The sequence below is a fragment of the Colobus angolensis genome, unplaced genomic scaffold, assembly GCF_000951035.1.
Source record: "Colobus angolensis palliatus isolate OR3802 unplaced genomic scaffold, Cang.pa_1.0 Scaffold42, whole genome shotgun sequence".
Taxonomy (NCBI): domain Eukaryota; kingdom Metazoa; phylum Chordata; class Mammalia; order Primates; family Cercopithecidae; genus Colobus; species Colobus angolensis.
This window is the reverse complement of record NW_012117599.1, coordinates 6,684,825-6,700,997: the sequence shown is the minus strand read 5'-3', so window position 1 is coordinate 6,700,997 and position 16,173 is coordinate 6,684,825. Positions and strand designations below refer to the sequence as shown.

The 16,173-nt window shown below is 40.5% G+C and overlaps 1 protein-coding gene across 1 annotated transcript in view; it reads right to left on the bottom strand.

Moving 5' to 3' along the window:
• The window catches only part of SLC9A4 (solute carrier family 9, subfamily A (NHE4, cation proton antiporter 4), member 4), a 58,396-nt gene that overhangs the window by 15,824 nt on the left and 26,399 nt on the right, over positions 1 to 16,173 (bottom strand). The window contains exons 3-8 of the mRNA XM_011956612.1: positions 13,774 to 14,033; positions 11,993 to 12,210; positions 9,208 to 9,410; positions 8,567 to 8,653; positions 5,148 to 5,218; positions 3,161 to 3,322 (exon numbers count right to left, since the gene is read on the bottom strand). Of these exons, the coding sequence (XP_011812002.1) occupies positions 3,161 to 3,322; positions 5,148 to 5,218; positions 8,567 to 8,653; positions 9,208 to 9,410; positions 11,993 to 12,210; positions 13,774 to 14,033 (1,001 nt within the window). The remainder of the gene's footprint in view (positions 1 to 3,160; positions 3,323 to 5,147; positions 5,219 to 8,566; positions 8,654 to 9,207; positions 9,411 to 11,992; positions 12,211 to 13,773; positions 14,034 to 16,173) is intronic.

Below are 16,173 nucleotides of genomic sequence, written 5' to 3'. Positions count from 1 at the left end.
AATGTAAAAAGAGGCTTCAATTCTACTATAATATCTAGTAGAATACACCTATCATAGTATGAAGTTCCAAAAGATCAAATATGATTTGCTAATTTATTTAGAAGAACACATCTTTTTTTTTAAGCAGCTAAGATGTGAAGTCTTTAGAAAAAGTGGGCTCAGAGGACAGGAAGACCTGCCTGCGATGCACACAGTGGCGCCCACCAGCAGCACTGTGTGTGCAGCTGCTTTGCCTGTTTTTACAGAGGTCACCAAGATGAACAACATTTGGAATGAGTGACGAGTGGCTGAGAGGATGCTGCTCCTCAGAATACGGTGTTCCATTGTGGAAGTGAAAAATGGCGTCAGAGTCTGCATCCTAGTTTTCTGTGTGAGAATGCGGAAATGTGAATTTGTACCTGTCAATGTGCGATCCGTTAGCAAATTCTTAGACTACAATGCAGTTACTTTAGGTTTCTTTAAAAAACAAAGGACACATTAAAATTATTTGGGAATTTTAAAATACATTTTGAAGTTGTATGGTTGTCATTTGTTATGCCTATAAATATATAAATATTTTAATATCACTTTAATCCAAAAGTGTTTAAAGCTTCAACGCTTTTAATCAGCTTGAGTCTCTGTCTCTGATAATTTCTAACAGCTTACCACTCATTGGTGAGATGAGCCACTTCATATTTGAAATAGTAATCAAAGTGCATCTTCTACCTATTCATAGGATTGTTTTGAGTTTCAAATAAGGTAATGTATGTAAAAGCAATGGGATTCCAAAAAATCAACATCATCCAAACTGTGCAAATAGACAACCATGGTGGCAGTGTTCTTCTGAAGGTCATAGAATTTGAAAATCTAAACCTTTTGTAGAACAATTGCTTGAACTTCTAAAGAAAAAAATACCTGTGCATTTTGTTGTTATCATCTCATACAGAATAATAAAAAGCGAGCTGAGTACACACTTCTTTTTCCTATTATTGTATGAAGGTTTGTTTTGTAAGAAATTAGCTGCTTTGATCTCAGGAGAGGAATTCCTTTTTGCTTGACGTCCTACAGATTTCTGATGAGATCAAATAAATGCAATTTAAATACTGAATATGTATTAAATATCAACTTTAAAAAATCTCTCCCACCCCAGTTAACTACCTGCTTGGAGTGTAGGAGGAAAAAAAATTATCTCGTACCTATAAGGCTCTCTCACTAATCTTAAATGCATTTCTAAAGAAATAATTAACTCAACTGGCAGGCCCTGCTCCAAATAAAACTGGTTTAAAGATTGCCTTGAGATCAGAAATTAAGGCAAATGCTCATGGCTGATGCAATGTAATACAAAAATTCAAAATATGCTTTGCCACCTGGCAGACTGATTCTCATTTGAGATAAGCACCCCTACCTTCCTAGACCAAGTGCTCACTTAAGTGAGCAAAGCAATTAAGGAAGTTTCTAATGGTCTAAACTGCATTAATCAGCATTGATCCCTCAGTGAGCAGGCCAAAGGCAAGGAGTCCAGGTGAGGTGCACCTCTCATAGACTTGCATAGCTCTCTGTTCTTTATGATTATGTTTGTGTGGCCTTTTTTGTTAATGTCATGACCCTACCAGAGTATGGTGTCCATGAGGGCAAAGCCTGTGTCCACTTCATGGTGCCTGACACATAGGAGGTGTCTAACAGACAGGATTGGATCAAAGGTGTCAAATGCAAGGAGGTTCCAAAAAACTCAGTAACTAAGGTAAGTCAGATTCAAATGCAGTATTTTTAGAAATAAAGGTCAATGCAAAAAATTCTTGATGAATATAATATCAACATTTTAAATAACAGAGGATCAATATGCCTGATGTTTCCTTTGCCTGGGGCTCCACTATGATGCAGCAGAGCATTGCCAATATATATTTGTCAGCACTTTTCCATTTTAATATCAGAAGTTTCCTTAAAGCCACGTGATGGGCAGCATCAAAACAAATCAACACTCCCCCCCGCAACCCTCAAAGAAAAGTCACTAAGAAATAAGGCAGAAAGCTTTGTATTATATTGAGATATCCTCAGGGACACTAGTTAGGATTCTACTCAGGCCATGTAAGAAATGCAAGGGTGTTTCTGATTTATTAGCAGGCAAGGGATGAAGGTATTATCTCAGAAATAAGACTTAGGCAATAGTGACAATTTTATTGCTACCTATTCTTAGCTGTTCTTCCAACTGCCTTTTTAAATGTGAAGACATAATTGAAGCATATGATCAAGTGTTTTTACCTGCTGAAGACAACAGGATGGAGGGGGCCCATGTTCCTTATCCTAAATATATGTTGTGATTTGTTTTCCCAATTTATAAATCATTTTTTTGGAGGAAAAACTGGGCATCTTTGGGAAATTAATGCATTCTTTTGACATTGAAGGGGCTCTCATTAAATCTCAGAGTTAAAACAGTTTTAAGAAGTATTTAACCAGCTCTTGGGACAAGTGGCTACCAGAGGCTCTACCACATTGCACAGAAAATCATCTTGTAATGATGGGTTTATATTCCAGTATCACCCCTCCCTATGTCCTGCTTCCACAACAACTCCCTGTTCCTCAGGAAGCCAGGCCAGTCGCTGCTTCTACTCCAAGCTGGTCTCACATAGACTCAAGGCAAATTTCACAATCTCATGTAGACCTTCACCTTAGATGCAATTACAAACACAACTTTCTCTTTACATAGACCACCAATGACCACACCTCCTGCTATCATCACTCATTCCCAAATCCAAGTTATCATCTCAGAAAGTTAACTCATCTCTCATGTAAAAGAGGAACAGAAATGGCTTATGGGAAGAAACACAATGGTAGGAAGGACAGAATCACATGCACAGGGGTCATGTCAGGAGCACACTGAGACAGTCCTGTAGAATATGCTGCAATTCTACACATTCACTTGCCCTTCCCTCCCAAAGAAAGATGTCATACAACTCTAAGCAAGCAACATTTGCTAGAAAGTAATTTTCAGAAACTAAGTAAAATACGTTGAGCTTTGGCCAAGCCATAAAAATGCCAAGACTTAGATTACATATTTTAAACATAATTTCTTCTTTATATTTCTGCCTCTTTACTCCTCGTGTACCTTTAAATGAGGCAATGAGTCAGTGCCCCTTGGAATTCTGACAGTGAAAGTTTAGAACAAAGAACAGATATGACTTACTGATGGGGTATGGAGAAAGCTGTAGAGCTTAGTATCCCAGTCTCCACCATCTCGATGGCTTGCTTCATTTCCAGCTTCTTGTACAAAGAAACAATGCTTGATTTGGGTAGGTTCTTTCGGATGAGGATTTTCCGTAAGTATTTATGATCAAACTTCTTAAACCTAAAAATGAAAACCAACATTTTTGAAATCTTGAACGTCTGTATGTGTTACATAAGTATGCATTTCTCTTAAAACAAACTACTTACTACTTAACTTTATTCTGAAGAAACATCAGGACAGTGCCTGGTATTCACAGCATTTGAACACTTTTTTTTTTTTAATTCATAGTATTTATGCATTTTTTAAAATAAAAAAAAAACAGAATGGCCTACTGGCCTGAATACATTGAAAATCATCTAAACAAAAGGAAGGGACAAGCTGCAATCAGGGCAAAAAGTGTGCATAAGTGAGGCGCGGGGGAGGCCCAGCCCAGCTCAGCTCCAATTGTAAGAGAAGAAATGAGGGGGCTGAAGCTTTTGAACAAGTGTTCCATTCTAATAGCGCATAACAGCGGCAGCTGCACTTACAGTAATACTGGCCTATTCAACCAGAACCCAATAACTTTAAATGGCCCGGTAGTTACAGTAGTTTTGCCCCATTATGCTGCAGATCATTTTGAATCCTACCAATTAAGGGGAAGAAAAAACCCTACATACGTCCCAATAGCCTGAATGATGGAGACTGTGAATAGACGAGACTGATGGCCGCTGACTATTGTAAGGAACCTCTGGCCGGCCCATTCGAGCGAGCTGCGCTTTGCATATGGTGCCTTCAGAGTCAGCCATTTGTTTGGAGTTGGAATTTTCAACACTTTCAATCATTTTACATTCAAAGATTAGTTTGCCCGCCTGCTTTATTTTCCAGAGGGGAACATAGCTTCCCGGGCTGCTGGTTTATTATCTGGCAATTGGTTTCCTGGTCCATGAGCTCTGTCAGCTAAGCCCCTCCAGGGTCAGGGGCTGGCTTCCTGAGCTTTGCTGTCTGAGCTCGGCTCAGACCAGGCCTCCTCTTATTCCGACTGGGTCGATCTTCTGTCTTCTGGTTTTCTGACCTCATGAGAAGCCATGGCTCTTGTGTATTCTCAGCCCACGGTAACCACCTCCCCAACCATAACACCCTCCCTGACTTTCTTTCACTGAGATCGCCTTGACCTTGTCCTGTTCAACTCCAGAGGCTGCCCTCATCCTTCCCATCCTGGATGCTTTGTGTCTCCTGACGTGCCGGGTCCTCCCTCTGTGCCCTCCACTGCCTGACTCGCTCCTGCTTCCCTGCCAGACTCTCTGACCACCTCTTCTCAATCTCCTTCCGCACTTTCTTTTCCTTGCCTGCGCCCAAGATTGAGAGCTTCTCAGAGCCCTATCCTCAGTGAGCTGCCAGCTACTCACTCCAGCCTTCCTCCTGAACTGGAAACTAAATCCAGTAAAACAATACATTCTGAAAGGTGAGATATGGTGGAGAAGAGGGATTTGGGCATTTTAAAAAAGAATTACTCTATTTGAGAATCTTAAAGATCTTCCACCATGGCCTTCCCCACAATGGAGGAATCCCTTGCCAGGATTCCTAAGGAGGCACCAAACTCCCTTTCCAAACTGCTTTTCCAAGCTGGCCATCCCGTGGTAGAGCTGATCTTATCATTGGGAAGCTTGTCCTTGTTTTTAACTTAAATATTACTTTTCTAATTTCTACCCATTAGCTGTACTAGTTCTCTCTGAAACAACCTACACCGAGTCTACTGCGTCTTCCACCTGACAACTCTTTATTTTCCAGGCTTAGCATGCCCTGGAATTTCAACTGCTTCCTGTAGGGATGGCTCTGGAGCACCTTATCTTCTTGGTCTCCATTCCCTGAATTCTCTGGTTTTATGCCCAGCTTCCAATGGAACCTTTAGAAGTTACCCATGCCACCCGTATCCTTTGCCAGGGAGTGAAACCCTCAGCCTCCTTACTTGTCTCTCACTTGGTAGTGACTCCAGTGCCCACACACGTCTTCGATTCCAGCCTTTAAGTGATCCATCAGCTGCCAAACAAACACAAGAAAATGATTGCTGGAGAAACGCGAACTCTGAAAGACACACAGGACAGCTAAGACACCTTAAAAAACAAAGGAGGCTTTAATTTTCTGGAGCGTATCTGACTTTCTATCACTGTGTTTGTGTAATAAAATATTTGATGCCTTTCACAGTAATTTCAACTTTGTTTTATGGTTTAAAGACTCTGTAGATAAGTTTCTTGATAATTCACATAATATGTAATGAAAACAGGGAACCTGGCATTTGCTTTGGATAACTTTTCTAGAATGATCTAGGAAATGTCTCATTACTGAAATCTTTTGGAGGATAATTAATAATAATAAAATATATCATATTTAAGATATTATTAAATAATTGTAATAACTGTTACTTTTAATTTCACTGCAAAAGAACACACTGCTATCCAATCATATAATTTCTGAAAATATACTTCTATAAATATTATACTATAACATATAATAAAATATCTATATTCCTTATTTTAATATGCTTGTTTGATCTAAGTACTTACATTTCACCACTCGAGCAAATTAAATTGCATTTGTTTTATCCAAAATTGTTTATGGAAATTTAGGAAAAAGTGCAGTCTTCAAAATAATTATGAAATTAGTCTCCAAATATTTTAAATTTGAAATTATTGAAGTCTATACTGGCTTCTGAATTTTGTTTTGAAAAACAGATTCAAATATTAAATTAATTATTAAATAATTGATTCACTACTTTCTACCAAAAATTATAACTTTTTTGAGGAAAAGAAAAATAAATGAGAGAAGAATGAAATATCCAAGTGCCATGGACTTAGGTGGATTATCTAATTTGTCAAAATAATAAATCATAAGAGACAAAGATAGAGACAAAAATCTATGATCAGTTTAAGGCGGTACATATTTCAAAACAGTTAATACTTATCCTTATCTGTTAATTATTTTCAAATGGCCTTGAAGATTTTTCATTAGAATTTCCTGGAATTTAAATAACCAAATTTCCTAGGTCACTTTGACCATGAACTTTAGGGTAGATTTTGGAAGACTTCATCATTCATCAGTTTCTCTAGTATTAAAATGGTGAACTCTCAGGGATAGAAGAAACCTAACGTTTTTCAGGTTCAACTATCTCCTCAAAGCTTGAATCTCATGTACAGCAACGATGCCACATGTTCCCAATCACTGGTTAGACACATCCACTTCAGCTTCGGGTGTGCCAATCAGGAAATGATTGTCAGAACGCTCTTTCATTAACTGAGTTGAAGTCTCCACCTATAACCCTTCAGACATTAGTTCTCATTTCTATTCCTTGGAGCTATACACAGTGGTATCCCTTCAATGTTGTGCTGAACTTAAACAAACAGGTAGAAACCATGCTCAATGTCATATTCATCTTTGCTAGCCTGGGATGTTTTCACTAAAATCTGCCACTCAGCCATGTTTGCAAAAGAAGTAGCACCCTTTGCCCTTCCTATAGTAAGAGTTCAAAAAAGGCAGAGGACCCCATATTTCATTGGAACAGTGATTTTAGAAAAAAGCGGGACAATATTGAATGTTAGTTACTGTGATAGTATTTTGAGGTATCAATTTAGCCAGGCAACTCCCCGGTTATTCAATCAAACAGTACTCTAGATGTTGCTGTAAATGTATTTTGTAGATCTGATTAAAGTCATAATCGGTTGTCTTACTTAAGGGAGATGACCCAGATAATCTGGGTGGGTCTGATTCAATCAGTTGAAAGGGCTTAAGAACAGGCCCCAGGCTTCCCTGATGAAAAAAAAAAAAAATCCTACTTATAGACAGTAGTTCTTCTGGATGACCTGTCCCATGGATTTTGGGCTTTCCTAGCCAGTCCCAACAATACTGAAAAACAATTCCTTACAACAAATCTCTTCCTATCTCTATCTCTATCTCTATCTCTGTCTCTATCCTTATCTCTATCTCTATGTATCTCTATCTCTATCTCCATCTCCATCTCCATCTCTATCTATCTCTATCTCCATCTCTATCTCTATCTCCATCTCTATCTCTATCTCTATCTCTATCTCTATCTCCATCTCCATCTCCATCTCTATCTCTATCTCTATCTCTATCTTTGTCCATCCATCCTACTGGCTCTGCTTCTCTGTTGATCCCTGATGGAAACACCACCAACTTGGACAAAAAAGGAGGGGGAAATGAAAGAAAGAGAATATGTCAGACCCTCACAATTCTATAAGCAAGAAATAGACTGATAAAGTTACTCAGCTGCAAATTTATGCCACCTTTGTAAACAAAGGAAGTATGATTCAGAGGGTGAAGTTGAGAACTCAGAGGGTGGAACAAAGAGTTGCAAGGGATTAGGGGATTCCCAGCCCATGAAACCAAATAAAGCTTGCCCAGGAAACATTGATGTTTGCTTGGTATCGATGACTCCTTTTTTTCTTTCATTATCTCCCCAGCTTTTCAAAAGGCAATAGCCATAACTGTTATTCAATGAGTGTCCTACCATATATTTTAAGAGCAGATAACTTGTTTCTTGATTTCAACAAATTCATAAATGAAGAGAAACTGAGCCTCAGAATAGATTATACCCAGAGCCTCACTGAGCCCTGCTCTAGATGATGGAGATAATGAGATTTGGGATTTTTGACCTGATAAGATTCAGATGATATTTTGGATTTTGAATTGATGATGCAATGTATTGAGACTTTTGGGGTGGTGGGATAGAAGGAAGGTATTTTGCATGTGGAACAGATATGAATCTTTGGGAGACGGAGGGCAGACCGTGGTAGGGGGAACAATGACCTTGCAAAGATATCCATGTCTTAATCCCCAGAACTTGTGAATATGGTAGTTTAGTTTAAAGGAGTATTAAGTGGCAGATGGACTTAAGGTTGCTAATCAGCTGACCTTAAGCTGGAGACAATCTCCTGAATTATCCATGTGGATGCAGTGGGATCATAAAGCTCCTTCAATGTGGAAGAGGGAGGCAGAAGGATCATTGTTGAAGGGATGCAGCCATTGCGGGCTCTGAAGATGGAAGGGGCCATGGGCCAAGGAACGCAGGCAGCCTTTGGAAGCTGTGGGAGGTGAGGAAACAGATTCTCCCCAGGGCCTCCAGAAAGGAGCACAGCCCTACAACACCTGAATTTTGAACTTCTGACCTCCAGAACTATAAGACAATAAATCTGCCTTGTTTTAATCACTAAGTTTGTGGCAATTTCCTACAGCAGCCATAGGAAACTTATACAGTCAGTCTTGGTAGAGTGGGGGAGGAAAGAGGAAGTCTAGTGACGTGTGAACACGTCTCATGGTAACAAAGGAGAAATGTCTTATTAATTTATTTATTGTGACTATGAGATAACTTACACGAATATGAAGCTCTTCATTGATGGATTCTTTTTTATTGGTTTTTTTAACATCCAGGTACCTGACCAGAGGGCCAATTGTGATTCCCTAGATCAGAAATAGCAAAATAAAAGGGTTCTGCTGTGTTGAACACTGTCACCAGAGAGAGCAAATTTATTAACAAAACTATTAGAATGTCCAATCTATATGTTTTGGTACTAGCTATTACAGAATGTTCACTTCAGGTCTTCATTCCTTTAAGTACTGCAATAAAAATAGATAATTGTTTGTATTTTAATATAGGAATTTGTTTTCACCCATTAAAATAAACGTTCATTGGTTCATTAAGAGCTAACTCCCACTAAAACAAAAACATATGCTACCTAGTACTAATTGGAATCTCTTTTTCAGAAATGTAGAATAGCTATTAGTCACCTGTTCCTCAGGAATCTTTTTATTAATATGCTGTATTGATTAAAAGGCAATATATTTTAGAAGTTAAAGGATGGTCACAAACATGATCTAGAAATCTCTGGAAATTTAGTTTGGGTATTGAGCGCAGATCTGAAAATCAGATAAGATGTCTTTATTTGTATTTTACTAATTTACTACATTGTCCTGAAATAATCTATTTATTTTAAATATAAGGGAAATCGACTTACCTGAATAAATGCAGTAAAGTATATAACTACTAGAGTAGCAGTGACGAACATTTTCTTCCTAGGAAAAAGAGACAGAGGAAGCAAAAATGCAAGTGAAAAACTTCCGGCTCCTCGAACACCACTGTAGAAAATGATGCACTGGTCCTTGATGGAGAAGGGGAGAGTCCGAAACTGGTTACTGATATAGAAGAGAGCAAATACGCCTAGAAAAGGGGAAATATGTATCAGAGCAGAGGATCATGAACGAGCAGAGATACAGAGCTAGTGAACTGAGGTTGTGTGTGCGTGCCCTGCAAACAATACAGCCTAACTGCATCATACACCCATGATTGTCTATCCCAGGTAGAGTATCTTTTATGGCTTTTCCCTTTGTCAGTTGAGAGACAGTAGCACTTCAAGTGGGAATCTTTGCTACAGTTTCCTGGCATGTGTTGTGTGTATGTGTCTGCATGAGTGTGTTTAAATTAATAACATCTTGATTTTTTTAATGTAAGGTATATATTTTCTAATCTATATTCATAATTTTTGTCGTGCCTTTCAAACCTAGTCAAAGCAAGGGTATTATTGAGTGGGTGGAGTGGATAAACACATTCTTATCATCTCATATTCTCATTAAGTATCCAAAGGAGGTCTGTAATTTAAAAATGAGAGGGGTCCTCTTAGAGACTATGGTTCTACAATCAAATCCTTTATTGTTGGCTTGTCCCTCTTGAGGTTCATTGCAAACAAGGAAGGAAGTTGGCAAAGGTTAGGGGGTGAGTGGGTGCTTCTTACTGCCAGTGAGCTTCTTAAACAGAAGGTTTAGGGTGGAAGAGCTTGCTGGAAACATAGAGGAGTTTTCTACCACATTGATTTTCATCCCCAAGTGGCTCACATAACCCAGGTACCACCAATGCAGTGGTGCCTGGTAGGAAAGGTCCTTTCACTAAAGCTCTGATAAATCAAAGAAGAGTTTCACTTAGTAGAATAAAACTCTCCACATCCTTATGTACTTCTCGTCACACAGACTTGCCAGCAAGCATTCTTTGATAATAGGCGCATGGACAGCGCAAAAGATAAGCAAATTTACTTTTTAAAATATTGTTGTGTTTGTCCTGGATCCTCTCCATGCCAGTCATGTGACCTTGAGTGAGGTTCTTAACCATTTCATGTCCTCAGACTCCTCATCTGCTTGATGGGGTAGCCATAGTTTTTCTCTCAGAATGTGAATGTAAGGATTAAATAAATTTAGCATCCATAAATAACGTAAGATGCAGCCTTTTATGTAACAAGCCTTCACGAGTGTGAACTACTATTAGCTGTGATGAGTCAGGGTAGGAAGAGAATAGGCTATGAGGGGGAGAACCAAATTCTAACACCTGGCTCTGTCATTTGCTGTGATGCGGCCAATTTGGTCACTGTTTTGCTGGTTTTTCCATCAATTTCCTTAACTGTAAGAGTATGGGGTTGATCTGGATCATGAAGGATTAACAATGTCGAGGTTCCTGCAATACAAATCCTCCTCTTCTAGTTAGTTTCTTTTCTTGTTGGCTGGGCTAAAGCTCTGTAATTTTACTTCCCTTGGGCATTCGCTCTCCTCCCGTGTAGATTCCCAGAGTATTAGAACTGAAAGGGAACTAAGAAATTCATTCAAATCCATCATTCTGTGGTTGAAGAAGATGATTTTGAACAGTTAAATGTCTGTCCAAGATTAAACACTGGTTCGTAATAAGACCAGTGATTTGAGATAATAAACTTGTATCACAGCTTCCTCTATTCTCCCAACAACATATATATTCAGAGTTAGTTACAGATATTTTCATATTTCTCTATTCTTGTTAATCTCCTCTAGAGCCTAAAACCCATCCTAAATGAATTTGGAATTAATTTGTTCAAGATAGGTTCTCAGCCATTTCGCCTAATTTCTCTTTGAGTAATTGGCTTGAAAATATTGATCAAAGTCATTTAACATAATGCTTCAAATATTAGTCGAGTCGCTTAAAAATAGACTTTCTTGTAATCAAAAGGCAACACATATATTGTATGTCAGTGCTTAATGTTCTTTTCTGGCTCCTGAAAAATAAATGTACAAGATAAATCATCAACCACTAGTTCTCATTTTAAAAGATTAGTTACATTTTACAGGTGTGATGCCAGTTACACTCTAAAGTTGTTCTTACTAATTAATACAAAGCTCTTTTAAAAATATTCACTTCCTGATTTTTTTGTTTGCTATACATCACACATTCATGCACTCAACCCTCAAATAAAACCACCTATACTGTTTAGGGGGATATTTTCTATCACTATTTGCTTCCATAGAATACAGTTTGTGAGATCTCACTTATCCTATAGTGAAAGTGTAAATAAATGCCCGCAGTTCATAATCCATATCTAATTTAAGGTGCGAGAGGATACAAATCTGCAAAGAAGTGAAGAGCAAGGGATATGTTGGTCTTAGGAACCAAAAACATTGGTGCAACTCCAAATAAAAGTAACAAACATGTATTTTCCATTGACTGAATTATATTTAAATAGGTAGATGTGAAAGCTCTTTCTTCAATTAAATAAAATACTCCTTGCCCTGACCTTGCTTCAGTGCAGAACCTGATCAACCACTAATTACTTTGAGCTGACTGAGGGAACAAACAGGAAAGATTCCTGCTCACAACCAGGTGCCTAGTCTACCCTAACCGGTAAAACCAGTTAGCATCTACTCAGTCCTCCAGTTTTTACATTGCAGATGGGAATAAAAGAACTGAAAATGCAGCAGGACCAGAGACTCTGGGGTCCTGCCGTCTCTTACTGATGGCTCTCCAGATTTGGCAGAAGGCCAGGGTGAAGCAGATGAAGGCCCAGTTCCACTCGTGATTCTTGCCCACAGTGGACACGCCCATGAAGATGAAGATCAAGGTCTCGCTGACACTGCTCAGCATCTTCATGAAGTACTTGATGGTGGTGTATGATGTCTGGGACACGTTTTCTTCCACGTACTTTTTCATTGTTACCGCGCAGGCTGTGATTCTATAAAAGGAGCAGAGTCGAGTCTCAGAGAAAATCCATGAGGTTTTCCCCCTCCACAAAACGCCCTCCCCACAGCCGATGCCACAGATGCACAAAGCCCTTGTTGATGCAGGAATATCTCCCTTATTCCCCTCTGTGGCTGCGGATTGTCCACAGATCGTCTTCCTCCCTCTTTTCCCTCCCTAAGGGATCTTTACAAGGTAAAGCTGAATGTGGTGGGAAGGTGGGCGTGGCACGGTGAAATTAAAGGACACGTAATTCCCATCGGCACACCCAATGCGGAATGCTTCTCTCTTGCCCTCTTCATAAAGAGTTTGTCAGTCCCAACTCACACTCTACTTTACTCTGCCTTAAACCAAAATAACAGAATAATTCAGCAAGATTCTCATTTCCTCCAACCCAATCATAAATGATCAAAACTTCTAAAGCAATGCAAGGTTCTCTTTTATTGGCCTTATTTCAAATATATCTGCTCTAGAGCCATTAAGCAAGTATGGGAAAAAGAAAAAAACTTGCCTTGTCTTAGAAGTTTTGATTATTTTCCAGGTGGGAAAGTGACAGACGCCTGGAGTTTACACTATCACATTTAATTGAAAGAGGTATTTCTCTACAATAAAATTAAATGTATTAGCCTGAATAGCTGGAAAGAAAGATAGTGCCATAGAGAAAACAACATGGCCAGATATAATAAGCCATGCTGAGAAGCCTCATTCAAAGATAAACATCTCAAGGATACAAGGACATAAGGATACACATTTCAAAAATATTTTCATTAGAGCCAAGAAATGTAGATTTCTAGTCTTATCCCACCTGCCTAGTTTCATCCCACACTGAAGAGCCATGGCTGCATGATGTGGTTGGAGGGGCACAGCGGAAGGCAGAGCCCAGGAATGGCAGTCCCTCAGGCATGCCTCTTTTCAACTTTAAAATTAACTTTTCCACTTTGGGAGGCCAAGGTGAGTGGATCACGAGGTCGGAGATCGAGACCATCCTGACTAACACAGTGAAACCCCGCCTCCACTAAAAATACAAAAAAATTAGCCGGGCATAGTGGCGGGCACCTGTAGTCCCAGCTACTCAAAAGGTTGAGGCAGGAGAATGGCGTGAACCCTGGAGGCAGAACTTGCAGTGAGCAGAGATCGCGCCACTGCACTCCAGCCTGGGCGACAGAGAGAGACTCCGTCTCAAAACAAAAACAAAAACAAAAACAAAATATTCACTTTTCAAGGAAAAAACACACTACTGAGATGAGAACTTAACCTTGAAGTTTCCCCAGATCTTCTCTGTACCAGCTTTCCTGAGCCTTCTAAATTGAAGTGATAATTGCTATGCTTTCCTCAGGCAAATCACAAGAAGAAGAAGACGAAGGCAAACGTTGGAGAGAATGTTCGTTTCACAAAGAACCTGAATCAGGTTTTATAAAAGTTTAGAAGCTCCTAAATCCTGCAACACCTTGGAGGGTTAGCATCCTTAGTCAAGTCTTTCCCAGATGCCTGGTTCACATGATGTGGTCCTAAACTTACTTTCTGTTACTATGTGACTTGATCCTTGGTTTGTACTCACGCCAGGATGCCGGAGAGATAGAGGGTTTCAGCAGCTAAGTAAGACAAATAGCTGAACATGAAGACGATGAGTGGCTCAATTGCAGAGATATTCTGAGTGAAACGTGTAATAAACGCAGAGATAAATCCAAAAACGATACCAAACGATATCCCTCCAAGCCCCACAATGATGAATCGGGCACATCCAGCCAAGATGTCGACAGGTTCTATGTCTTCAAATTTATGCATCTTTGTAAAGGCAATTAACATATTGTATAAGACCTAGACAAAAAGGAGAGAAAATAAATATGAATTATGAATAGAAACTAGGAATACTTTGCATGCAGATTCTCAGCTTTGTGTCTAGTTGAGTAATACACAAAAATAAATTACACAACAAAAAATACTAAGATGACTGCCTTTTAACTGTATTCCCAATAATTTAGATGTATTCGGTTTCACTGAATAAAAAGTGTAATACTCACAACTTCCAATCACTGAGCCCCTACTACGTGCTGGTCTCTTTGCTAAGCTTTCAGCGGCAGTTAATTTATTGCCTCTAAACTCCAAATGTACTGTTCCATTTGTGTTCTATAATAGACAGTGGAATTCCTTTAAGCATTTTTTTCTTTAAAGTGAGCACTTAGTTAAGCTGTGTTGGTAGAGGGCCTAGAAAGGACATTCAGGGCCAGGAGCGGTGGCTCACACCTGTAATCCCAACACTTTGGGAGGCTGAGGCGGGCAGATCATGAGGTCAGTATATCGAGACCATCCTGGCTAACACGGTGAAACCCTGTGTCTACTAAAAATACAAAAAATTAGCCAGGCGTGGTGGCAGGCGCCTGTAGTCCCAGCTACTCGGGAGGCTGAGGCAGGAGAATGGCGTGAACCCGGGAGGCGGAGCTTGCAGTGAGCTGAGATTATGCCACTGCGCTCCAGCCTGGGCAACAGAGCGAGACTCCATCTCAAAAAAAAAAAAAAAAGAAAGAAAGAAAGGACATTCAGGTGCAGGTAGAAGGGTCTTCCTGTAGTTTTTCTGAGGCCTGTGGGGACAGTCAGCCATGTGGGTGTGAGGAGCTCCAGAGGATCGTGCCTGAGCCACGGGCTCTGAAAGTGATCCCTCTGCAACCCTACAGCTTCGGCCTGGCAATAACCTGTCTGCAAAAAACCCCAGCATGGCCCACGTGCAACATTTCTGTGGCCCAGGGCTCCCAGCAGCCCACCCTCTGAGAGCCTTCTCCCCCTCCCCCGATGCAGCCTGCTCTTTTGAAGATTCTCTGCCATCTTCCAAGTGCAGGCTCCCACTGCAGCCCCGGCACAGGGATTGCTGACTGATGTCTGGCCCTGCCTGCCTTCCAGAGGGTGGTCGATTATTTGCCCAGCAACTCCAGACCAGCTCCAGTCTGGCTAAAGCAGCCAACTTCTCTGCTACCCAGTGGCCAGTCCACACCTTCTCCGGATAAGAGGTGAACCCCTCCCAAGCGTGTCCTTCCTTGGGTGCCCTCCCTCAGCCCTAGGGTACATAGAGAGTTTCCTTATATCTTATAGTTATGCCTTTATTATAGTTAATACATTTTATAATGCATTCACATTCTTTATTTAACCTATCATGTGGTGTATCTTACCTGATTACACCTAGACTGTTATTCCCTCCATACACATCATTTCATCAAATCCCCCAAATGACTCTAGCCTATGTGACATACTCTCTGAATTTTCCCATTATTTCTCTATTTATTTCAACGTTATTTTGAAGCTGCAGGGATCTACTTATCACGGTTTCATGCCTCTCCACAGCCCAGAACTATGATCTAGCTCCTGCAAAGCGGCAGCAGGTGTACAGGTAATGAGACACAGAGAAGAGCTGAACGAAGATCTCTGCAGAAATGAAGACCTTTGGGAATATCAGCCCCTGAGGAGTCCTGCGAAACCACAGTACATGCCTCTGAGCCTCTATCTACACCAGGAAAATTGCAAAATATCAGAGCAGAGGGCGGAAGCTAAAACTCAAGGAAATCGTGGTCATGACGGTATTCTGCGTGCTGCAGAGGCACAGATGCACTGCATGGACCTTCTAGAACTGAAGATGCCCCCTCACCTTCACAGTTGGCTCTCATGTCCCCTCTGGCTGTGGCCCCCCATGCTGCACCCTACCAGACTCGCCCAGGCCTTCTACTTGACTCTGATCTCTCCAAGATGGGAATCATCTTCCTTACGGGGACACTCGGTGTCACCACTGATATCGGGTGTGGCCTGACAGCCTTTGGGTTCTGGCTTTGGCTTCATCCTCAGGACTCACCAGAACCACACAATGCATTGTGTGCACACTGACCCCTTTCCGTGGTCTGCAGCCTGCAGGAATTCATTCCTCCTCCAGCCCCTTTCCTAGTCCCGGCCACTCCAGGTCGTCTGTAAGCCCGAG